Raw genomic sequence first — 24,034 nt, forward strand, 5'->3', positions numbered from 1 at the left:
GACCCCTGGCCTTTCCAGCAGAGCTCTGGGGGCCAGGCAGGGTTCAGGTTCAGGGACATGCTTTAGTGCTAGGTTTAGGTTATGGTTGGACTCAATTATCTCAAGGGTCTCTTCCAACCAAAATGATCCTCTGATTCAGCACGGTGGTTTCCCCTCCTCAGCCCCTCCCGGGGCTCTGCTCTCTAGGGGAGCCAGGGCTGTGTTGAAATGATACTCATGGAAGAGGGGTCCCCTTGGGGAACAGCATAAAAGTTTATTGTATGTAAGAACCAAACCCATGAGATATGTACACATATTTACAAGATGAAACGAATGAGCCTAATTATTTACAACGAGAGCCGTCCTTCACAAGTCTGTACATCGAGAAGTGATGGTGAGAACGTATTTACAAGCGGGATCCAGTGACTGTGGGCAAGATGGAGATGGAATAGAAACCGAAGGGTGAGGTGAGGGGCACTGTGCAGTCATGGACCTCAGTGGGGCTGGATGGTGGACGCCAGCACTGGCCTGCTCAGACACTGTCCCTGTCCCTCGAGGCAGCTGTGCCTTGTATCACAGGGAGGTGGGTGGTAGATGGGACGTGGCTGGTTTTCCTCCTCTTTGTCTCATAATTGCTCAGCACCCTTCTGGGCCATCTCTCCTCCTCCTGGTGCTGGGTGCTTGGCCCCAGCCCTTGCCCCACAGCTGCTTTGGGGGCAGGCTGGGAGCTGGGGGGGTCCCAGCACCCCAGGAGGTTACAGCTCACTGAAGCGCACTGCCGGCTCCAGCTTGTGCGACAGGGCGGTGAGGACCTTGTCAAACTTCTCGTAGCGTTCGGCCTGGCTGCTCTCAGCCCCACGGCTGCCCCAGAGCAGCCGCAGCTGGAACTCGGTGCTGAAGACCTCCAGCAGCTCCGCTCTGCCCTGGAAACCTGCAGGGAGGGAGAGTCAGTCCCACGGGGATGGGACAGGGACCCTGTTCCATGGGATGCTCCAGCTGGCGCTGGGCTGGAGCTGGCCCAGCTGCACACTGGGAATGTGGTGGAGGGAAAGGAGCTCTGCTGCCCCCACCGCTTACCCTGCAGCTTCACCTCGGCGTTGGTGTGGTAGAGCCCACCGTGGTGTGCCACCATCCGCGCTGCCTCCAGGTGGGCCATGACCACCTCCACACCGCTGTCGGTGGTCTCCCAGGGCTCAGGGCTGTCCGTCAGAGCCTCGTCCCGCTCCAGGAGAGTCACGAGTGGTATGATGTGGGGAAAGGTGGTGTTGGTCAGCGGCGGCCCTTCTGTGGAGAGAGGCAGCCTGAGGACCCCATGCAGCCCCATGTCCCTGCATCACCCTCCCTATCTGCGCTGGCCCCATGGGGCACTGGTGTGGCCGCACTGCCCTGTGAAACCTGGCTGCCACCGTGCTCCCTGGAGAGGCTTTGAGGCTCAGCTGTAGCACAGCAGTGGCTGCAGCACTGTGATCGCTGTGCCTGGGGCCATCGCCTCGTTCAACACCAGCTACTCCCAGCTGGGCTCTCTAGTTGTGCCAGGAGGGGAACACTGTTGTTCGCTCTCGGGCTGTGTCTGTATTTCCCAGGGTCCGGTGGGGAGCAGGTTTGCAGAGTCTGGAGCAGTGGGTGTTGGAGAGATGCGGCTTTTCATCTTCCCCGCCTGGCCACCCTGTCCCCTTGGCTTGGCACACACCATCATGTGAGTATGAAGGTTTGGCTCAGCCGAGCCGTGTTTGTGCCCAGCTGCTGGTTTTATTTAGTTATGAAATGCTTCCTTTGGAAGGAAGGGGCAGCTGAGGCCAAACAGACCCTGCTGGGTCCTGGGGCAGTTCAGCAGCATGAGGGGAAGCGTCTGGCACTGGGGAAGCGTCCGAGCTCCCAAACGCATACCCCTCCAGCAAGGCCGTGCCTGGACAAAGCAGGAAGGACCAGGCAGGCGAGATGAGGGGAGCTGTTCCCGTTACCTTTCCCTTCGTTCAGGCTCTTCAGGAATGGCTTGAGCTTCTTCTCGTAGAGGATTGCACCCTCCGTGTGCCGCTGCCGCAGCACCATCCAGGTCTGCTCCAGCCGGGTGATCTGGAAGTAAAGGGGGCAGATATAGGGTGCTGGGGCAGCGCAGCCCCTGGCCACTGAGCTCTGGGCTCACAGGGGGCACAGCCTGGCCCCTGCACCGTGACCCCCAGCCTTGCACATAGCAGTGCCTGCTGCTCCCCGAAACAGCCTCCTCAAGGCCAGATACGGCACATCCCTGGCACTGAGGCTGGGCTCAGGATTTCTGTCCCCTCCCCGTGCCCCAGGACAGCAGCTTCCCTGCGTCCCAGCGGCCTTGAAGATGAGACGCAGGGAGGGGGCAGCCGTTCCACCTCCTTTGTGCAGGCAGGAAGCAAGACTTCCCAGCTGGGCTCGATTTAAAATTGCATTTTAATCTCCTTTCATCTTCCAAAGGGAGCAGTGTGGCCCAGAGACGCTGCTGCCACAGCCTTGAGACTGATTTGTATTGTACTGGAGGGCAGATTCATTTCCTCCCAGGAACACAGCCCAGCACAAAACAAAAAGCCCAACCACGGAAAAACAATTGGATCCCAGCAGGACTGGGCTGTTTGCTCCATGGAGGGGATGGCTCTTCCCCTTCCCTGCTTAGACACCAGCAGATGTGGCCCCAGACCACCTACCCTGAGTGTTTTCCCTCTTCTCCCACCCCAATGGGTGTCAGAGCCCACAGGACACCGTGAGAGGGACACGTTTTGGGTGAGGGGGCTGAGCCCAGGCCATGAGGATGAAAGGAGCATCCCCATACCTGTGTCATTTCCAGGGCGTTCATCACGGCTGCAAAACTGAACATGTTCCCCATGGTGCTCTTCAGCTCGGCAGCCAGCTGGATGGTTTTGTGGAGCAGGGCCGCCCGCTCCTCTGTGCTGCCCGTGCAGCCCAGGATGTCCACGGCGATCATGATGGACATGGTGTGAAACCTGTCGTGGGGCAAAACAGAGTGGGGTCAGTGTCGGGGGGACTGGGGATGCTCCCAGGGCTTGGGACCCCTTTGCCAAGCTGGGGACACCCCAGGGCAGCCGGACTGTGCCGTGTTGTACCGTTCCAGCAGGTCCAGGCGGAGCTGGTGGCCGTGGGGCAGAGTGAGCAGCTCCATGCCAGAGCTCACCCCCATGAGCCGCTGTATCTCCGCTGTCACACCCAATATCCGGGCGACCTGGCAAGAAAGGGGAGAGCTGATTAGATCCGTGTTAATTGAGGAGAGGCTGAAGCATCCTCGGGCAACCTCTTGCCCCAGCCCAGCCCCTGCCTGCCCCGGCTGATTCAGCGTGGCAGAGCCCAGCAGGGATGCTGCAATGCTTGGGGGTGCCCCAATGCTCGGGGGTGCTCTGATCCCTGCCAACCCAGAGTGATCGGGGCAGTGGTGCCCGTCGCTCCCACCCAGCCCCGGCCGTACCAGGCAGTCCACTTTGGTGATGTGTTTGGCCAGCGTCTTCACGTCCACCTCTGCTAGCAGCTCTTTGACCTTCTTGAGCACGGCCATCTCCAGGGGTTTGTTCTCCAGGGGGATAAGCAGGGACTGGAAGGCCGCAGGGTTGAAGGAGGAGGTTGTCTCCATGGTGGGGGGCACAAAGCCCGTGAAGTCCTGCTCTCCTTTCAGCCTCTGCCCTGCCTCCACTTCCCCGGAGCCATTCTCAGTCCCTCTCTGTCCTTCCTCCACCTTTAGCCTCTCCACGTAGCTCTTTGTTGGCAGCACCTTGGTGTCATGAGCTGGCCGGTCTCTGCCGATGGGCGAGGTGGGGTGGAGCTGGCAGTAATGCCCCGTGTCCGGGTCGCTGTAGCTGTTCACGGAGGGAGAGGGGGAGGCACGGGCGTACCCGTGGCAGGGAGTCGAGTGGGTGCTGTGGGCAGGGTCTGGCAGGGGTTTGCTGCTGTTCCCTGGGCACAGTTGAGGCTCACTGGACCTTCTTATGACCGGAGAGGCCGGGGCAATCCCAGCTGCTTGGCAGGCGTGTGGCTTTAGCCGAGTAACTGCAGGGAGCAGGAGAGACCCTGTTATCAGAGCCTGGAGATATGCACATGCATAGTGACAATGGATCATAGAATCATAGAATGGTTTGGGTTGAAGGGACCTTCAAAGCTCCCCCAGTGCCCCCCCTGCCATGAGCAGGGACACCTTCACCAGCTCAGGTTGCTCAGAGCCCCGTCCAGCCTGGCCTGGGATGTCTCCAGGGATGGTTCATCCACCACCTCTCTGGGCAACCTGGGCCAGGCTCTCACCACCCTCAGTGTCAAAAATTTCCTCCTCATGTCTAGCCTGAATCTTCCCTCCTTTAGTTTAAAACCACGTAGCTTTAGTTTAAAACCAAGATGATGTGGCTGAGGGTTGGCTGAAGCCCCAGCCTCAGCTCACACCCTCTGTCAGGACAGTTTTCTTTGCCATGCAAAGAGCCAGACAGGATTTTGCTAGCAGGGAGCGATGCAGGGCTTGTCTGTACAGTGAGCTCCGTTCCCCTCCCCAGGGCCCTGCATCACAGCCCTGCCAAGCCCAGCCCGACCCGTGTCCCCAGTGGGATGGAGGGGTGATGCTTACCTGTACTGTAGGCAGGTGACACTGGGTTCTCAGAGATGGGGGACATCGGGGAGTGCAGGTCTTGGATCTGGTCCACGCTGACAGCACAGTTGCGAATGATGTCCCTGTGGTGGGGCAGGGACACGCTGGGGAGGAGGCAGACAGGGCAGGTTAGTCCCTGCACACAGGGTGCAGGCAGAGGGGCTGGGGTGAGGGTTTGCTGCCCTGTCACCTCCCTGTGTGTCATCAGCCCTAATGAGGTGAACTGCTAACGAGCTCAGCGAGAGCAATGAGGGGGTGGTCCCTGCAGGCAGCTGGGAGCAGGAGGGGTCGGTACCTCTATAAAGCAGGGACAGTCCTGCCTGTGGGGAGCTCAGGGATGCTCTGATACCAAGGTACTGTTCTGGGCTGAGGGGTGGGATGGCTCCAAGGTGCTGTGGGGAAGTGGGTCTGGCAAAAAAAGTTGTGTGGGGTGGTAGTTTTCTAGGATTGTGCTGCAAGGTGGTAGCTGATGCTGGATGTGTTACTCTGTTTTTATCTGAGAGCTGTGTTGGAATGGCTAGATTCGTTGTTGCTGTAACCCAAAGCTTGGGGGAGGTGGAAGGTACCTGTAAGCTGGACTCGGAGCCTAACAGGTGCCTGGGTTGTGGATGTGCTCAAGGGGCTGCGCAGCCAGCCAGGAGGTCTTGGGCTGGGGAGCAGCAGTTGTGGCTCAATGCACAAGTCCTGGGACTGTGGTGTTGCAAGAGATGCTGTGTCTGGGGTGGGCTGAGCACAAGGGGCACAGCGGGCAATTTACTGCCCTTCCTGCCATGGGTGAGGACTGGGCTGCTGTGATGTGTTTGGTCTTGAGTGCCTGTTTCTGTGCAGCGGGAGGACGGGAGCACAGTGGTGGCGATAAGGGGTTTGGGGAAAATGCGAGTGGTGAGGAAAGACTGATGGATCTGGGCTCTTCTTCTGGAAACACATATGTTCTCCTGGAACTCTGAGTGTTTTCCTTTTCCCTGCCATAACAGTTGGTTGCTTGTTTTCCACTGGTATATTTTCACCCTGCCCTTGGGCAGAGGATGTTGGGGTGGTGAGAAAGCAGCTTGGTCCAACAATAGGCTGTGTCCTGCTGGGGAGGTGGGAGCAGATGGGTCCCCCCTTGGCTGCTGTGGGTGAGGATGTGTGTGTGTGTGGCTCTGCCTTCCCTGCTGGGCTCTGGGCAGCTCACAGCAGGCTGTGCAAGGGAAATCTCCTTCTCCACCTCTGGAGAAGCCCACCTGCTCCAGGGTTAACGTGAGCAGATCGGTTGTGATCTGGAGGCTGTGCAAATACTCCAGCTGAACAGAAAGGGCTCTAAAATTAAAAAGCCCCTTCAAAAATGAACCAATATATAACCCTGTGGTAGCTGGGACTGGCTCTTGTCTTGCATTTGCCTGGGAAGGCTCGGCTACCTGCCTCTGACAAACCCTGACATGCTGATAATCCTGGAATGGGTGACTGTAAAACACTCTCTGGCTTCTGGCCTGTGATGCTAAAGTTGTGTCTGCTCACCAGGCATCTGCTGCGGGAGCTCAGTGTGCTTGGCAGCCAGCCTGGGAGAAAACCCCAGTTCCAGCTGGGTACCAGTTCCTTCCCCCACACCTTTGCCAATCTCTCTCTTCCCTCCCTGATCCCAAACCCCTGCCCTGCACCCAGGGAACAGGGATCAAGTCTGGTGCTCCCTCTTTCCCAGGGGCTGGCCCTCTGCTCTGCTGAGCCAGGATGGGACTGCGTACCCACCTGGTTGGGCATCCCTCAGCCCTAGTGATCTTGTCTGCCGTCAGGCCGTCCGTCATGGTGATGCTCCTCCTCTTGATGTGCCCCCCTTTCTGGGTGGTGGGGCTGTGGGGTCCCCCATGCTTGCCGTTGGCCAGCCCGTAGCTGGCTTCCAGGTAGCGCAGGGGGAAGGTGCGGTTGATGGGGCAGTAGACGATGGCTCCGCTCTGCTCGGAGATGGCTTTGCGGTTGCCCACGTAGAAGCGGACGAGGGCAGGCACGTTGTCAAAGCTCTCCTGCTCAAAGAGGTACTGGACGCGGGTATGGCCCTCGCTGGACTTGACCGTCGCCTTGTTGATCTTGAAGTGGAGGGGCTCGTTGCGCCAGCGGCATGTCAGCACATAGTCGCCCACACTGGTGAGTGAGTCACGGATGAGGAAGTCGCCGTTCCGCTGCACAAGGCTCTCTGACACCTGGCAGGGGACAGGGCAGCGGTTCAGGCATGGTCATGCTCTCAGGACCACACTGGGGAGGATGGATGGACATTCAATTGGGACATTGGCTTGTTCCCCTGGCTCTGAGGGCATTTCCATGGAAAGAACAGCCAGCTCAGGGCTAAGGAAGCCCTTGCCCAGAAGTTTCCCAGGAGGACAGGCTGGCGGTTCCATGTGGCCTCAGGTTGCCCAAGCCACCCTCATTCCCCTCCTCACCTCCCGGGGGATGCGGCCGTGGTACCACGCGTGGCTGCGCAGGTCGGTGCTGCTCAGCTTCAGCTCCTCTTCCAGCTCCTTGTGAAGCTTCTCTGGTGACGAGTCGAGGATGTATTTCTCCTTGGAGAACTGTACAGGGGAGGAGAGAGCATCAGCTGGTGCAACAGGGCCTGGGGAGGCAAGGGCTGGCCCTGGGACATGCTCAGGGTCCCCATGGAGCTCAGAGCCGTGTGAGGACCACTGCTTTTAGCAAAGGATGCAGGTGGGGTTATGTGCCTGTTGATGGTCAGGCCCTGCCAGCAGGAGCACTTGGAGGGTCTCTTGGTGGCATGTCCCCATCGTGCCTGATCCCATCCTTTCCCCAGCTCAAAGCTGAGTGTGGTTGGGCAGGAGAAAACCTGCCCCAGCTCCCTCTGAAACATCTCCAGGGCTCAACCACCACGGGAAGCACTCTTCCAGGAGGAAACCTGCATTATTCCTCCTCCTCAAACCATCCACTGTGGTCCCTCTTCTAAAGGGTTAACTTTCTGTGTTTAGCCTGATGGTGGCATGACTAGTAATGACAAATGTAAAGGGAACCTTCTGCATAGAAATTAGCTTTTACCCGCACTGGTGCACCTGAGCCTGGAGGATGCAATTTGCCCCCTCCCTTCCCCCGGAGAGATAAGGGATGGCGTCATGTCTCCCATCAGCTGGAGCCAGCCGTGCTCCCTGCCCGCTGCTTTGCCAGCGTTCCCAGAGGGCAGCTGAGGATGCTGAGCTGCTGGCACAGTGCAGCCGGTGCTTATCTGGGGAGGTGAGCACAGGCTTGGGGTTTCTGCGCGCTCTCCACATGAGGCCGGTTCCCCCAGGCTGTTGGTGGGGTGGTTTTGGGATGAGCCCTTCTATGGTGCCAACACTAACGCCTTGGTCCCCACTGCATCCCAGACGCACATGCTGTCCTGCAAGGGGGACATGCGTCCCACCGCCATGGACCAGGGAGCTTGGATGGGGCTACCAGGGTGTCCCATTCTGCTGCTCCGGGGAGCGAGGGTGGCCTGGCGGTACCTCTGGTGGCAGTGCCAGCGTGGGGAGGCACAGCCGGCTGGCCCAGCTCTGTGGTGTGTGTTAGGGTAGGATGGTACTGGTGTCTCTGAGCATGGGCATGGGCTTGGAACCTGCTGACACTGCTCTGGCACTGGCCTTGCGTGGCACCTGGTTCCCCAGAGCACTGGGGGCTGCAGCTTCATGCCAACTCACTGGGGACCTACCTCAGAGCTGACTCTTTTGCTCAGCACTTGTATCAATTCCCTCTGCTGCTCCTCCAGCAGTTGTGAGCAGGGGGAAGTGTGGAGCACTGTGCTGCTCTCTTGCCTTGTACACACCAATCTTGGGGTGCTCTCGGACTCCACTGAGTCCCTCAGCAGGAGCCTGACCCCAGCTCCCCGCTTTCCCTGGGGGAGATGTTCCATCTCCTTTGGTAGCTGCATTTGTCAGCCAAGCCCAGCAGCGATGCCGTCCTGGGGCCTGTGTGATGGACTCTGCTCTCCGGGGCTTGTCCTCACCAGCCCGGACCTGCCCCGTTCCTCCCTTCCCAACTGCTATCAAGTCAAAAGGTGCTGGGACAGTGAAATCAGCCTGGGAAAACAGTATGGACAGAACTCAGACTTGTTCATCTGACTGTGTTTACCCTCCCTGTGAGAGGGTCCTGCTTGCTGGAGCTGCAGGGACCTCAACCAGGAGATGTGTGGGTTGTCCCCCCCGTGATCGAGGGTTGCAGGGGGCCAAGCACTCGCTGCTGCTCTGGGGCCCTCGTGGAGACAAAGCCACTCAGTGACGCTGAACCCTATTAAAAATAAATGGTAGCCGGCGGCTACTGCTGAGGTCCGGCTGCCTCCCGGGGGGCCGAGGCCAAGCAGATGCCGTTTCCATGACAACCCATCCGCTGCCACCGAGCAGACCTGCCTCGGCCGAGTGGTGATGGGGGACCCTTGTCTGCAGCATCCTCCCTGCAGCACTGCTCACCCCAAACTCCAGGGCAGGGTGGGACCCCCAGAGCCTCTCCTGTCTGTGCAGGCTGAAGCCATCAGAAATGAGCTGGGATCAGTTTGGAGCTGGTGCTCCTGCCACTGGCCCTGGAGCGGGGATTAGCGCCTGTTCTGCCCAGCGTTGTACATCTGGGTTTTCCCCCAAATCCTCCCCATGCAAATGTGCAGGATAACAAACACAAACCCAGCTGAGCGGTGCCCGGCGTCTCCAAGCCTGGATTTGGGCAGCAGCCGGCTGGCATCTATGCCAGGAGCCAGGTGCTAAGCTAGCCGGGGAGAACAGGAGGTTTGGGAGAGGCGAGGGAGGTTTTGCATCTTGCAGACGGGGGAGGAAGGCTGGCTGCGAGCAGAGCGTGCTGGCTGTGAGCAGAGGGTGCCACAAGCCACCTTCTCCAGCCATGTGGAGGGCACCTTCCTTTCAGCTCCTTGCCTGGGCAATGAGATCCCATCTGATTTCTGTGGCCACCAAAAAGCCACTGCTTGGGGTGACCGCGTGGCTGCAATAGCTGCGGAGGCAGCAGGAGATGGATCATGGAAAGCCCTTTTCCTTTGCATGATGCGACTGTGGGGACTAGTTCTTGTCATGAGTCTCTGGTGTGGTGCTATCACACACTAGCTGCTGCCGAAATCACTTGGCTGTGCCGCTCTCCATGCAGGAGCTGGGCTCATTGCGAGCCCTTGGTGCAAAAGACCTACGTGCTGTGGAGGGTCGTGCTTCCTCCAGCCCCCGAGCCCTTCGGCAGCGACCGGCTTTCTCCCGCTCCGCTCGGCAGCGTGTCTCGGAGGAGGCCGGCTCGCCGGCTGCCAGCTGGCCAGGCGCCGAGGCGCTGGCGAGGCTCGGCATGGCAAGGCGGTCCCGGCCAGCCCGGCGCTGTCAGGAGCGTGTAAGCGGATGTCTGAGCGCCGCGTTGAAAAGGGCACTGCCTGGCGCTCTCGGCTGTGCCAAGAGGACATCAAAAGATGTACAGCCCGACGTGAGGTCTCGCATACTAGTGGGCTGGCTGTGGGGAAAAGCCTTGACTTCACTAGCACCTAGCTCAAGTGGGTGGTGCTGGCCTCCTGCGCGGAGAGCCCCAAGGCCTCTTCCAGCTGGGTGGGAAGAAATGGGGATTAGAGCAGTTCTCCAAACCAGCCGCACCAGACAAACCAGCTCAATAGCTGCCAGAGATGATGCCAAGCTCTGCTTGAGGAATCCCAACCAGCAGCCAAGCTGGCTTGGCTGGAGGAAGGAGAGCTCCTCCATCATGCTCAGCACGCTGATGGGCTGTTTTGCAGTCCTGGGGCTGGGGAATCCTCCGGTGCTGCTGCGCAATTCCCAGGGCTCTCCATCCCTGCCCACTTCCCTGACTGCCCCTGCCATTTTCTTGGGGAAAGAGATGCTTTTGCTCTCAGCCATGGCGCAAGGACTGGAACTAGTAAAAGGGCAAGAGCTGGGGGAAACAGCGGGTGCCAACAGCTGTGGTCCATGTAAAACAGCGGCTGCTGCTCTGCTTGGCATAAGGAGATCTTCAAAGGCTGGCGTTTGGCTTTGTCTCCTTGCAAAGGTAATCTTATGAAACAGGAGAGATTTGCAGCTTGCTTTCCTGCTCTCCCCTCCCAGATCTGGAGGAGTTGCAGCTGAGGATGAAGTCAGCTTGGAGAGCAAGGTGTACTCGCACCCCACCCCACTCCTCTGCTGATAACATCTGACTAACCTCAGGGCACCGAGTGCATCTGCTTTCCCTCCTGCCCTCTGCTTTGTGCTGGGACCCTCGTTAGGAAAATCCCAGCCCCTTATGGAGTTTTCCACCCCTTATGGAGTTTTCTGCTCCTGCTCTGGCTGCCAGAGCAGACACAGGGCCTGGGAAAGCAGAACTGGCACCAAAGAGAGCAACAAGACATTTGGAGCAGGTGTATGGGGAAAACCCCAAAATAGCCTGAGGAGTCTCCTCTGCTTGTTCCATACCTGGCAATGGGCTACTTCAGTGAAGTATTTCTGCGCAAACATCCATCCTAAGGGACAGCCAGCATCACGACAAACCCCAGAACCCTGCCTGACCAGTGCAGGATTGCTGTGCTCATCAGTCCAGCTGCCACGTACCACCTGAAAATAGTTAGTCCATCCTGTATGGCCACAACAAGAAAATCCCACCACAAACAACATTCAAGTTGTTATGGCCTTGTTGTTAGTCTGCATGGCCTGCTATGAGCCAGTCCGTCCTACTGATCTTGATATCCATATGGAAGAGAAATAATTTATTCCCCTGTATTGTCTTGCAGTGACTCTGGGCATCTAAAAGGCCTCTGAGAAGGCACCAGCCCATCTGTCCACCCCATGGGTGACTGATGGCATCTCTGGGATATGTCACATCTCCATTAGTCCCTGCTGAAGGCAGACCTTGACTCAAGGTCTTTGTCTTGACATTCAAAGCCCTTCCTAGGGCTGGTCCTGGCTACCCACAATGTTTTTTCTCCCCTTGTCTGTGCTCCTTTGTGGCAGCTCTGGAGCAATTATGTCTGGCTGGCAGGGGCAGGGTGCAGCTGGGGTTCATGGCCAGGAACATCTGGGTGCTCTAAGGTGGGACAAGTGCCCCAGGTGACACAGTGGGGTGGTGGAGTGCACTGCTACTGCTGCCCTGGGGGAGCAGTTCTCCAGTGCAGTGATGGGGTGTGTGTATACATACATTTCCATCCATCTATATATTACTTATCTCACTCCAAGACGGCGGCAGCGGCTGCTGCTGCATCCCTTTTCGGAGCTGCTATTGGCCAGAAATGATGTCAGTGCTTCCCAGGCTGGGTGCACTGCCATTGGCGGTGAGCAGGGATGCGGCTGTCAGCTGGAAGTGCTCCAGTCATTCATGGGGACTTCAGTGTGTGTTTGCTGGGCACACTTGGACACAAATAGATGATGAAAGATCTGGTGGAGCCAGGTGAGCACTTAGGGCTTCACTTTTAACTCTTTCTGGGGTCAGGATGGAGTGCCCTCCATCTCCTCTTGCATCCCTGTGTGAAAACCAGATACCCACCTGTCTCTCCCTTGTGCTGGCAGCGGTTTGCTTAAAGCACCCCATCACCTGCTGTGATGTGCAGCCCGAGGGCTGCTGCGCTAGGATACGCTCCCCTGTGTTGCTCAGTGGCCTTTGGACAACCAGGAGAAGCTCTTCTGCTTTTCCTTTTTCTCCCTCACTAGCAATCAAAATCCCTGGCTTTGCACTGAGATCAGCCGCAGTCATGACAAGACTTGAAATGCTGCTTCTGGGCTCAGTCTTACCCAGCATAATCTCTAAAGCTCAGCACCTAGCTCACTCAGCAGGAGTATTGAATAAGACTGCCAGCTCTCTTGGCTGCCAGCTGCCTTCTAACTTGCAGTATGCTACAGCTCTTGCTTCAGAGCAGAGCCTGCTTGGCTCTTGCAATCCTAAACACCTTTGCTCTCTAACTCTGTAAATGAGGGAAACAATTCCTAGCACCCTGTGCAAATGCCAGAGTCCAAAAATAGGACACCTAGACTCATGCCCAGACAGTGGCAGTGCTGCAAGTGCCACAGGACAGGTGACAGATGGAACCCAGCTTTCTCCCACCAGTCAGACTTGTGCAGCGCAGCACAGACGCACACAGAGACCCAGGCCAACGCGCTGTGTGTTCATCTGGGCTCGCTCTCCCCTCTGTGCTCCCAGCACATGCCATCTCTTGGGGGATGCTAAATGCTCCCCTGCATGATCTCTGCTGCAGGTGAGGGCTCCAGTCAGGACTTATGCTGCCTGTCAAAGTGCTGGTCTGGGGGGAAGCGGTGTCTCTGGCTGTGGAAGGGGCTGAGCTCTGCCCCACGACTGCTCGGCTCATCCCGCACTCGCTCGCTCCTCGCCGGCCGCAGGCGGGCACGCTGCCCGCACCCAGCCCTGCCGGCTCCGTGCGGGGAGCAGCGGGGCTCCCCGGGGAGGCCGCCCCCTCGCACCCGCTCTCCAGCGCTGCGGTACTGGAGCTGACTCCCGCCGGCTGCCGGTCCGTGTCCCCGGTGTTTCCCCCGCATCCTCGCCGCCTTCCCCACGCGTGCGGGCGCACGGAGCGGCGGCACCCGCGGGGTCTGTGCACCGAGCGCGGGGCAGCCGGGCCGGCCCCGGGTCCTCCCGCCGCCCCCGCTCACCTGAACCTGCATGAAGGAGCCGCGGTAAAAGCAGCAAGCGGCCGCTGACAGGGCGCTCCACAGGCTGCACCGCTCCGTCATGGCGCGGCGAGCCCCGCCGGGGCTGCCCCGGCCCGGGCTGCACCGCCGCTGCCGCCGCCGCCGGGCTTCAATTTCAGCCGCTTCCCCGATTACCTCATCCCTTGTCGGCAGCGAGGGGCGGTGTCGGGGAGGCAGCTCCGCCCCGGCCCGCCCCGAGGGGCCGCCCGCACCCGCCCTCACCGCGGACCCCGGGGGAACAGGCACCCCCGAGGGGAAGCGGCACCCGCCTGCGTGCGCCCCGAGGGAACCGGCTCCTTCGGGAGGATCTGGCACCCTGAGGGGAACCAGCACCCTGTCTGTCTGTGTCCTGAGGCGACCTGGAACCCCTGATGGGAACTGGCACCCCTGGGGGGAACCAGCACCCTTGAAGTGGCATCCCAGCTGCCTGTGCCCTGAGGGGACCTGGCTCCTCTAAGGGCACCTGGCACCCCTTATTCTCCACATCCCAAATCCACTTGCTCTCCCCAGTGATGCACACGGGTCAGGGACAGCCTCATCTCCTCTCACCCGCCCTGTCTTCCTTCACCCTATCTCCGGTGGCACCTTTCTTGGGGGAGACACATCGGTGGCTGCTTCACGTGGTGGGGAACCGGCCGCCTGCTTCACGCGTAGGCTGTCTCCGAGTTACGTTTAATTAAGGCTTCACTTTGGTTTAATTAAAGGCACAGTTTCACGTATGGGATGTGCGAGGCAGCACTGGTGACTCAAAGCCCTGAATCTTGAAAAAGAACCCCTGAAATCCCTACCTGAACCCTCTGCCTAAACACAGGGATGGGCAGGGGCTCCTGCAGCACCCATCAGTGAGCTCTGCACCTCCTTGCCCCCTCTGCCCTCTTTGTCTCCCTCCGGGTGCCCAGCTCCGTCCCACACCAGCATGACCTGGCTTTGGTAACGGGGGGCTTTACACCCCCATGCACAAAGCATGTCCTGACCCAAAAGACTCCCCCATTTGTCCTAGTGTGCCCCTGCCCAGGGGGATGATGTGAGTTGGCAGAGGTATTCCCGCTGCCACCGACTGAAGAACCCTGCAGCCTTCCTGCTAATTAATTCAAACGAGCCCCTCGTATCCCCAGGCAGGGAGGCAGCAGACAGGGCTGATGAGATACAGGTCCCCCGAGTGAGCGGCTGCTCCGCGCAGAACAAAGAGCTCGCAGGCTCTTGCCGGGCCTGCGCTCTGCCCCTGCTTTTGCAGGGGAGAGAGGAGCGGGAAAGCAGCGCAGGTTTGTAGCAGGACAGGGCTGAGGTGCAGGAGAAAGTGGGGCAGCATGCAGCCTGCGGACTGGGAACACGGGGCGGCGAGTGCTGGTGGGTCCCATGGGTGCTGGGATGGGCAGGGAGCACGGGCTCTCCTCTTGTCTTGCGTGGGGCTGAGGGACAGACCAGATGGTAGCGTGCAGGGATTCGACAGTGAATCATCCTCCTGCCGAGGCTTCTCCCCCACGACGGGCTCCGTGATTTTGTGGTGAGGGAGCACGTGGGAGCCTCATGGGTCACTGTGGGGCGATGCCCCCCGGCTGTGCCCACGCTGTCCCTCCACAGGGGGAAGCTGAAAATCTCCATCTGAGCTCTTGCAGGAACACACGACAGCTTTATCGGCTGCTGCTTTCCCAAAGGGTAACACTGTTCTTCAGCTCCTTCACCTGCATGGGGGCCAAAGCTAGCCTGGGTGGGATGCTAGCAAATGGAGCCAGGTGTGTGGCTCCCCCAGGCAGCTTGGAAACACCAACCCTTAGGCTATTATTAAAGCATGTTAATTACCAAGTGCTTATTGATCCTGGCTTTCCAACCCTCCCTAGCTCGGGGTTGTACCTCTAATCACAGCAGGATTGGCGATGGGAGAGCTGGCCCTGGCAGGTTTGCTGCTGGAGCTCAAGGGCTGATGTTTGGCCGTTCTTCAGTGCACATCTGGACACAGACCTGCCTGTGACCCTTTGCTCATGAGGACTTTGCAGCGTGTCCTCTCAATCCCCCTGCCTCTCTTGTTTGCTGGGTCTTCTTATCTTTCCTCCACTCTCCCTTGCAGCAGTGTTTCCTCCCTGCTCACCTCCCTCCCAGCTGTAAAGCAAGGACCTGTTCTGGTGGTGGGTCCCAGCCCTGTCCCTCCTTGCTCCCAAGGGACACCAGGCAGCTGCCACCTTCCCGTCCCGATCCCCACAGGGCATGGGGCCAAATGCTGCCAGGTGCTGAGCACCCTGCAGCCACACGAAGATGGGGGCTCACAGCCAGGCACGGCGCCTGCAATCAGCCAGAGTAGCCTCATCATCCCGGTCACTCACACTCCAGATAATTACTTATTTGACTAAAATAGCTGCTGTCACCGTGGCCATCGGTTGCTTCTGTGACCGAAGGGAAGTGGCATATAAATCACAGCTCATGGGCTGTGTCTGGACACCACGGGGACAGGTGAGAAATAAAGACCAGATAGATCAGGTTTGGGATCTGCCTGGAGAGCAGGGAATTCTTCTGGCTCACCCAAAAGAACTCAATCCCAAAGGCAAAGCCATACCCATTGCTACACATCTGTGTTGTTTCAGTCCATAAACTTGGGAGCTACAAAACGCGCCTGTCTCTGGGTGTACGTGCTGCTGGAGAAAGGGAAAGCACCCCAAACCACTCAGCGTGGCTCCTTGCCACCTCCCTGCCCTCACAGGACTTGCCTGCACGAGCAGGTGCTTTACTTTGCATGCCGAGGTGTCCTGCACCTGGGCTCTACCCACAAAGCCCAGCTGGAGCCTCATCGATCCCATCAGAGCCTCGTCACTCCAGCATGTGTCCCATGATCTCCTGCTCTGCCAATCCCATATGGCTAAAGAAGGGGAGGAAAGACATCCCACCTCGGATCCATGTGCTACAGGTCAAAAAGCCACATGCAGCCCCATGACCCGGAAGCTGCTGGTTGCCAGACCTGTACGTGGGGTTCTTGTTGGCCCCTCGTTTGGACCCAGAGGGGTGTGACCCCTGTTAGGATAAGCAGATGAGCTCAGGTCCAAGCAGCTCTCTCCTGAGCCTGCCAGTTGGTGCCACCATAGGGAAATCCCACGTTTCCATGTCTAGCTACAGCCACCATCAAGAGCCCCACATCCCAAATATTAAGATGTGGGGCTCTGTACTGGTTACACCACTCGTGCAGGGCACCTCAAGTCACTTCTCAACAACCACATCTTCCCAGCGGCATTACAGCCCCATTGGGCAACGACACTCAAGAGGTTCCAGCCCATCCCAAAGGCCATCGCATCACAGTGACCACCCGGGCAGGTTTTCCGTGCTCCATCCCCAAACACACAGCACCCCTGCCACCGTTCCTCTGCCCCTGCCCAGCTCCCACTGTGCCAGCAGCCTCCTGCAAAATGGCCCGCTCTCCTCCAGAGCCAGGCGCCTCGCTAATGAATTTCTGGCCAGACATGAAGAGTCCTTAGGAATGTTAATAGTTTGCTGGAGGATAAGCAAGAGATTTGGAGAGATTTACACCGACTTTCATGTGACAACCACGAAAGTGGCTCAAACGCTTCCGTTTCTTTGCGTGGGGGTGGAGGGAGGAAGCTGCCCCTGCATCTGCGGTGGCCGCGAGTGATGGGGAGAACAAAACGCAGGCAGCTCCTGCAGGAGCAGCATCAGGGGGACCACGTAGGGTTTGTGTCTCCTCTGCCTCCCCCAGCCTCGCTGTTTCCGGCAAAGGATTTTTTTCTGGGGCCAACGAGAGAGGCTGGAGGAGGTGGTGGGACTGGGGGTGCAGAGCTGAGCACCCCGTTGTTGCAGGACCTGGCCACTGTCCCCGCTCCACCACTGGCACCTGGCCGGGGCAGTTTGTGACCGCGCTCGGTGTCTTACCTTCACGTATTCGCTGCCAGACTCCAGGCCATCGTGGTGGCTGGAAGGAAAGGGAAAAATAAAAATACGTAAGTAACAGGCAGCAAGTCGTCACAGTTAGCTTAAAGGCGGTGGTGGCACAGCTTGAGGGAGTGGGGGTCTGTGCCCCTTGCCTTGCCATGGGGTTGAGAGCATGGCTGCGGTTTTGGGAGAGGCTCCCAGGATCCTGGCACTGTCCCTGCCTGCTCCATGTCCACTCTCGGCTTAATCTCCCTAATGCGATCAGGGAAGAATGAGGCCTTTTTAGAGGTTCTCTCTCCAGATCGGCTTGGGACCGTGTGAGCTGAACTGGGGAGACCCGGAGAGCAGGCTCGGGTCCCTGCGGGTCATGGTGCTGTGTGCCGAGACGGGGCCCCCATGCCCCGTTTGCTGGCAGAGCTGTGTTCCCTGTAGGTGGCTGTTGAGACATGTGCTCCAGACAAGTGTTTTTGTTTCTCTGTGGCCTCGTGCAACCCCACAGAATTCAAACTTTCATTTGAACCAGGGGGCACACTGTGACATCCTGTCTCAGACTGCAAGATTTACCCTACCAGCATACAGGCAATAGAAACTCCCATTTTCCTTGGTAACATGTTCACTCTTAGCCCTACTGACAACCAAACCAATCACCCTGAGATGCAGCTGATCCAGCAGCTTCTCTGCCATCATTTCATCAGGGACAGAGGCAGCCCCTGCTCTTTCCTGAGCATGTAGCGATGCTGCTGCTGCTTTTTGTGTGCTTGTGGGGTGGGGTATGTTGTCTGTATGGACAAGAGAGTTTGAAGGGAGATTGTAACAGCCTGAGCTGGGATGTGCTACCTGAGGTCTTACCTTTCAGAATAAAAAAAAAAAACACTGTCCAGCTCAGAAGGGGAAAAGGGGCTGGAAATCAAGCCCACGCTTTTTTGGGGGTGAAAAAAATAGAGGAGTATTTGGGAGAGGGGACAGACACAGGCTCGCCCGGACAGCTGTGGGCTGCCTGCCTGCCCTGGCGCTGCATCCCCAGCCTGTTTGCCTTTCACACGGCCGCAGAGCTGCCTGGTGCTGCGAGAGCCGTGAGAAAAACCGGCCGGAGGACAGGGGGCCTCTGGGCAGGAAATCGGGAACATGGAAGCAGCTGGGAGACGCTGCGAGGGCCCGGGCAGGGGAGGCCCCCGCACCGGGGAAGGGCAGCAGCTGGGGCTGGCGGGAGGAGCGGGAGCCGCAGCCCCCTGGTTTTGTGCATTCCTGGAGAAAATGGCATTTTTGGGGGCAGTCGAGTGCCTGGGAGAAATTCCAGGGCTGCCTTTGGAGCGCAGCCGCCACTGAGCCACCAGGACCTGGTGTTACCGTGGTGGCACTGAGGAGTAGGGTTTCGGTGGGGTGGTTGCTGCTTTTGGGCTTGGGAAGGCATTGCAGTAACTTGCAGATGTGCCAAGGTCTGGGATGGCTGCTGCGGACCATCTGGGGTGATCATGCGGGTCCAGCCCTGGTTTGGAGCACAGAATCTGCTGGTGCAGGCTGCACCCTAGGGGAACCAAGTCTGGGCACCTCGTGCCTCAGTTTCCCCATCGGCAGAGTCGCCTCCCTGGAGGTTTTGCCTGGCAGTGCTGCCAGCGGGGTCTGCGGGCAGTGTCCTGCCCGTGCCCTGCGGGAAGCGGCACTTCCCGTGCCTCACGTACGGCCGCTCACGGAGGGAAGTCGAGTCACGTCCGCTACATGACCTGCCCGTGGGTCATCTCCCGTTAGTCACCGTGTCCCTGCTGAAGTCATGGCCACGGCCACCACCTCACTGCCAGCAGCTCCACAGGCTGGGTGCCACTCTCCGTCCCATGGCAGCAAAATTTCCCCCCATCGAGGGCCTGGTCCTGCGGGGAGCATCCCTGGGACAGCCACCCCGTGCGCATCCTCAGCCCATCCCGCCTTGGGGTCTGTCCTCACCAGGGATGCTCTGCAGAGGGGGGCCAAGCGAAAATGTGCCCCAGGCCCATGCTCGTTCCTCTCAACACCATGTCACTTCTGGTCCCTCTGCACAGGCGTGCCTCATGCTGGGCAGCTGTCCCTGGCCCGTACCATGGCCTGGCGGGAACAGACTGTCCCCGTCCCCAGGGATGTGTCTGCACAGGAGGAAGGGCTGTGCCGCGGCACTATCCCGGTCCTGCTTCCGCCCGCCCGCCCCACGGCAGGACCCAGCCATGGGGACGGCTCTGGCAACAGCTGCTCCTAGGGCCAGGGGCCGTGGCAGGGGCTCTGAGCAGGACACAGAGGGGCAGAAATGCCCCCGATGCCAAGTCCTGCTCTGGTCACTTTTGTGCCTCAGTTTCCCTGGCAAACAGCGTGGCTACGCCCATCATCAGGCCAGCTCCAGATGATGCAAAAGAGCATTTGGCCCTCAATTTTGGGGGATGAAGGTCCCCACTTCCCAGAGTCAAGGCACCTGGCTGACCCACACATGTCCCCCTGCCACTTGGCTCCCAGCCACACTGGCCTGGGACCTAAGTAATTTCTGGGGGACAGAGGGTCCAGGTGAACCCCACACACTGTCTGTGGGGACCCTCTGCCACTGCCAGGGCTTTGCGCTCAATGGGAGCTGTGGAAGAGACACTGTTCCCCGAGCCCTCAAGTGCCTGAGCCCCTCGGCCTCCCCAAGACCCCCACAGCCCCCGAGCTGCTCTGCCCTGCCCTGGCGCCGGGTCTGACCGTGGTTTCGGCAGCGCAGCCGATGTGCTCGCTCTTTCCACAAGCAAACACCGGCCAGGGGCCTCAGCGCTGCTCCGGCATCACCCGCATTGAGGCTTTGTGCCCGCCCCAAGCAAAGCCCCTTCCCAGCCTCTCCCTCCCTGTCTCCTCCACCGTGCTGGGGTGCATGGGATGTCTGGGGGAGCTGGGACCCCTTACCTGCCCTGTCCCAGGGTGGGAAACCTCCTGCCCACCGCTGTCATCGACCCGAGGCGATTCGGCGAGTGCCTCTTCTGCAGGACAGGGAGAAGCTCTCCCGGGCGCTCTCCCGCCTTGCACTGGGCGGTTGGGACTTTGGGGTGAGCAAGGCGGTGGTGGGACCCTCCTCCTTCCCGTCCCAGCCCTCCTCCGGCCCTCCCTTCGCAGCCGTCAGGAATGTATGGCCGGCACAGCCCGGCTCCCACTACCGGCACAAATTCCTCCTCTTCATCCCGCTGCTGGGGCCACCCAGACTTCCAAAGCACTCGGTGCCCTGAGGCGGCATGGGGGGACAGGGGTTTTGGGGGGTGCCGGGGTGCGAAGGGGGCGATAGGAGGGTTGGGCTGGGGAAGGACTGGACCTAATTTGGGGGGAAATTTGGGGGTCGGCATCTCTGCCCATGCCCCCAGTCCCCATGTACGTGGGCATGTGTTTGACCCATCATGCCCAGATGCCCGTGTCATGGGCGGAGGGGGTAAAAATCTCTGTAGTTGATTCTGAGGTGAAAACCCTACAAAAAAGCCAATCTTTATCTGAAAGGGCTGAGCCCCCAAATACCCCTGGAAGGTGAGTTTTGTGCCTGGAGTGGAAGTTTGTGCCCAGAGTGGGGGGTTTATGCCCAGAGGGGTGTTTACTGGCAGGTGATGGAACTGGGGCTGGGCTGGCTGGTTTTAGGGATTGCCCCCGTGCCTTGAGGGAGACAGGACCACTTGGGGAGGGGGAGAAGGATGGAGGGGGAGGAAAAGAGGAGAGTGAGAGCTGGAGGGGTCAGGACAGTGCAGGTCTGAGCTCTCCGCAGCGTGTCCCAGCGCTGGAATGGAGCTGCCAGCAGGACAAAGGGATGCTGGGGCTGAGCAGGGCTGCGAGATGTTTCCAGCCTGTCCGGAAACGGGAGGGAGCAGAAATCCCACAGGAAACCTCGCTCCCATGGAGCCGCTGACCCGGCCTCCGTGCAGAGCACTCAGATCGTTGCATCCTGCTGGCCAGGTGCATCCCACCAGCACTGCAGGCAAGGGGACACTGCAGGGACCCCACTGTGTCCCTGCACCCTCCTCCTGCCCTGGGGGGCCAGAAAGGGGGTCCTGGTGGAGGGTAGAGCAGACTCAATGGGGCCATACCTGTCCGAAGAGCTCTTGCCAGGATGCTCTTGCCCCTTGTCTGGCAGATCCCCATCAGTAGTTTCTGATCCCTCTGCCATGTTGGGGCTCAGCGTTTGGCTGGGGTTTGGGGCCAGGCTGGAACTCGGTGCCCCTGTCCCTGGGCAGGAGACATTCTCCACAGGTTGCTGGTCCATTGTGGCCATCACTGCTCCAGGGGTGTCCACGGGCTGAGCTGCTTCTCCCTCCTGCTCTGCTTTCCCAGCCTCTGAGGGTGGATCCATGCCTGGCTTAGGGCTGCCAAACGTCTCAGGGGACTCGGGGTCTGGGAGCAGGGCTGTCCGAGGGGTTTTGTCACTGGTGGTGTCTTTTTCCCGGCAGGTCTGAGTAGTCTTGGCTTTGCCCAGGCTCTTCCCCGCTTTGCCCAGGTTCAGCCTGGGCATGGTGCCCATGTGGCTGTACATGTCCGACGAGCGGGCATAAGGACCGTGGCTCTTGGGCATGGTGTTGAGATCATCCTGGGTGCCATCAAATGGCTCCTCCAAGAAGCCATGGGGAGGAGGGAGACCCGAGCCCAGGCTTCGTGAGGAGCTGGGGGCTACGGACACACGCCGGAGGGTGAAGGCGCGGGGGATGCTGCTCAGGCTCCCAAAGCCTTTGAACTTGAATAACTCTGGCAAAGAGAGAGGAGAGATGCATGCAGGGTTACTGCTGATGTGGCGTGATGGTGGGGGGTCCTGTGGCCTCTGGTCCCTGGTTGGGGTGCGCATGGGGCACTGTGCCATGGTGCAGCCTGCTGTTAGCCCTGTAACAGCCCGTATCTCCAGGCCCTGCCCAGTGTAACATCCCTGTGGCCTGGGGTGTAGGTGATGCTGTGCAGGGCGCCTCTGTTGGGACTCTGGGAGGTCTGTCCTTGTCCCTTGCAGAGGAAACGGCTCCTGGTGCCCTGACAAACCTGGTGGCTGCGCTTCCCTGCTGCAGTTGTAGGAATGGAGAAAGAAACACCCAGCCCTGGTGAGCAGGCAGCATCAGAAGTCACTTCAAATCTCTTCCTCCTGCCCCCCACCTCCCTGCTTCCCCCAGGGGACTCCGTAGGGCTGGTGGCTGTGCCCATCCCGGTGGCCTTGGTACAGCTCTGTGGGCATACCCCCGTCCTCCCCAGGATGAAAGCATGGGACACAATGCAAATGCTACGGGGGATGGGGGTCCCAGCCATGTGCAACCTGCCCATGCGTGCACGGTGGAGCAGGAACCGAGCGCTGGCGCGGGGCTGGTGGCGCTCGCGTGGCTGCGGGCAGGAGAGAACCTCCCCACTTCCTCGGCCGAGCGCTCGGCCCCTCGCAGCCTCCCTGCAGCTCCCAGCTGCAGCACCGAGCATATGTATTTATAACTCTGGCGGGCGGCTTTGCATTTCACACCTCTGCCTCGGCTCAGTGTGCTGCTGCGGTGCAAGCCTGGGCTGGTGCTGGTGCTGGCACGAGGACGGTGGCACTCAGGGTGAAGCTGCCTGTGGGTGCAGCTCTGCAGGGCAGCGTTTTGCTGCCAGAGCCCTGGAGCTCTGGGTGCCTCTGGATATTTTGCAACGCTGATGCCACCCCTGGCCTCTGCAAAGCCTCTTCCCCTCTGGGCACAGCGGGTTTGCCGAGGCAGGAAGCAGCACGGTGCGGTCGGCGGTGTTGTGTGAGGAACTAGGTGTCTGGGGGCCACTCGGCTGTGGGACCCCCCACCTCCTGTCACCATCCGTGGGTTCTACAGGGCATCCCTGCAGCCAGACAGGGCAAAGGGGCCGTGCAAGGGGCTGCAGCAGCCTGAAAGCCCTTCTGCATGGCAGAGACCTTGTGGCCCGGATGTGGTTGAAGGTGAAACTGCTTTGGATTAAACATCCCCCTAGAGTTTGAGCATCCTCTGCTGCTGGCTAGTCCCGGAGCTGCTGTGGGGTGGGAAACACGATGCCAGGGACTTTCCCCATCTCCCTGCTCCCCGGCGCAAAGGAAAATCCCAGCTGGGATGGGGCTGTGGGTTTTGCCAGCGGAGGGGTCCCGGGGGAGCGGGGGACAGGCCCCCCTCCAGCGGCAGCGTCGCGGCAGGAATGCAGAGAGCAGCGGCAAAGGCGGCTCCTGTGCTGGGAACGGGGGTGAAGGCCACAGCAGCCGCCTCCCGGGGCTCTGCGAGAAACTCGAGGTCTGTGAGAAAGAGCAGAGCTCGGTCCCGGCAGGCTCTGAGCTCTTTCTCCAAGAGCAGCGATGGAATCTGCTCCCCGGCTCCCACCCCGGCTCCTCCATGTCCCCCCTGTGCTGTGGGGGCACCCTGGAGTGGGGGGAAGCACCAGCTTGCACCCCGAGATGTGCGCCCCGAAGGATGTGATTTGTGAAGTGAAAACCCCAAGCCCCCTGTGCACCCCCCTGGGTGCATCCCGGCACCCGGCGCAGGGCTGGGCTGCAGCAGACTGGTCCCAGTCCCAGCACCCAGCTCTGAATCTACAGCACCCAGGTTTTCCTCCAGCCACGTGGACATAAACCCCAAAAACCCTTCACCCCAACGAGCTTCCTAGCAAGACCAGAGCCTGTCTTGGCTCCAAACATCCCCGGGTGGCGGTGACCCGGGAGCGTGTGAGCACACACTCCCGCTGACGCTCACACTCGTGCATCCCTGCTCCCGGCCGGGCTGTCCAGGTGAGCACCCCATCGCCCACCCGCCCCGTCCCACAGCCACTTACTGAACTTCTTGAAGCCCCCTCGTTTCTGGCCCTCGGCCATGGTCACGCCGCTCGGAGGCCGTGGGGACCGAAAGGGACAAGTTTATAACCGTGAAGCTCTTCCCTGCCCGCCCCTCCCTTCCTGCCCCCCCACAGTCGCTCATCGCTCGCTGGCGTTTCCTCCCCAGCGCTGTCATCTGCTCCTGCCCCTGCCCGCCCTCCGCTGTCCCCACCGTCCTTGCAGTCCCCGTAGCTG

The 24,034-nt window shown here is 59.8% G+C and overlaps 1 protein-coding gene across 6 annotated transcripts; it reads right to left on the reverse strand.

Moving 5' to 3' along the window:
- Nucleotides 1-228: 228 nt before the first annotated feature.
- On the reverse strand, nucleotides 229-23,947 carry SH2D3C (SH2 domain containing 3C). Of its 6 annotated transcripts, none has more exons than XM_021282116.2 (12): nucleotides 23,800-23,947; nucleotides 21,105-21,756; nucleotides 17,053-17,092; nucleotides 6,991-7,119; nucleotides 6,305-6,753; nucleotides 4,559-4,683; nucleotides 3,422-3,996; nucleotides 3,066-3,181; nucleotides 2,774-2,945; nucleotides 1,941-2,052; nucleotides 1,057-1,263; nucleotides 229-910 (listed from the first exon to the last, which is right to left on the reverse strand). In XM_021282116.2, exons 1-12 carry the CDS (start codon nucleotides 23,837-23,839, stop codon nucleotides 735-737), a joined length of 2,793 nt encoding a protein of 930 aa, XP_021137791.2. In that variant the 5' UTR covers nucleotides 23,840-23,947; the 3' UTR covers nucleotides 229-734. The 6 variants fall into 6 exon arrangements, with proteins under 6 accessions (XP_021137791.2, XP_064891954.1, XP_064891955.1 ...); XM_065035882.1 differs by having other exon boundaries at nucleotides 4,559-4,662; nucleotides 23,800-23,937; XM_065035883.1 differs by lacking the exons at nucleotides 21,105-21,756; nucleotides 23,800-23,947 and adding an exon at nucleotides 19,948-20,148.
- Between the last annotated feature and the right edge of the window lie 87 nt (nucleotides 23,948-24,034).

Source organism: Columba livia, chromosome 19 (genome assembly GCF_036013475.1).
Source record: "Columba livia isolate bColLiv1 breed racing homer chromosome 19, bColLiv1.pat.W.v2, whole genome shotgun sequence".
NCBI lineage: Eukaryota > Metazoa > Chordata > Aves > Columbiformes > Columbidae > Columba > Columba livia.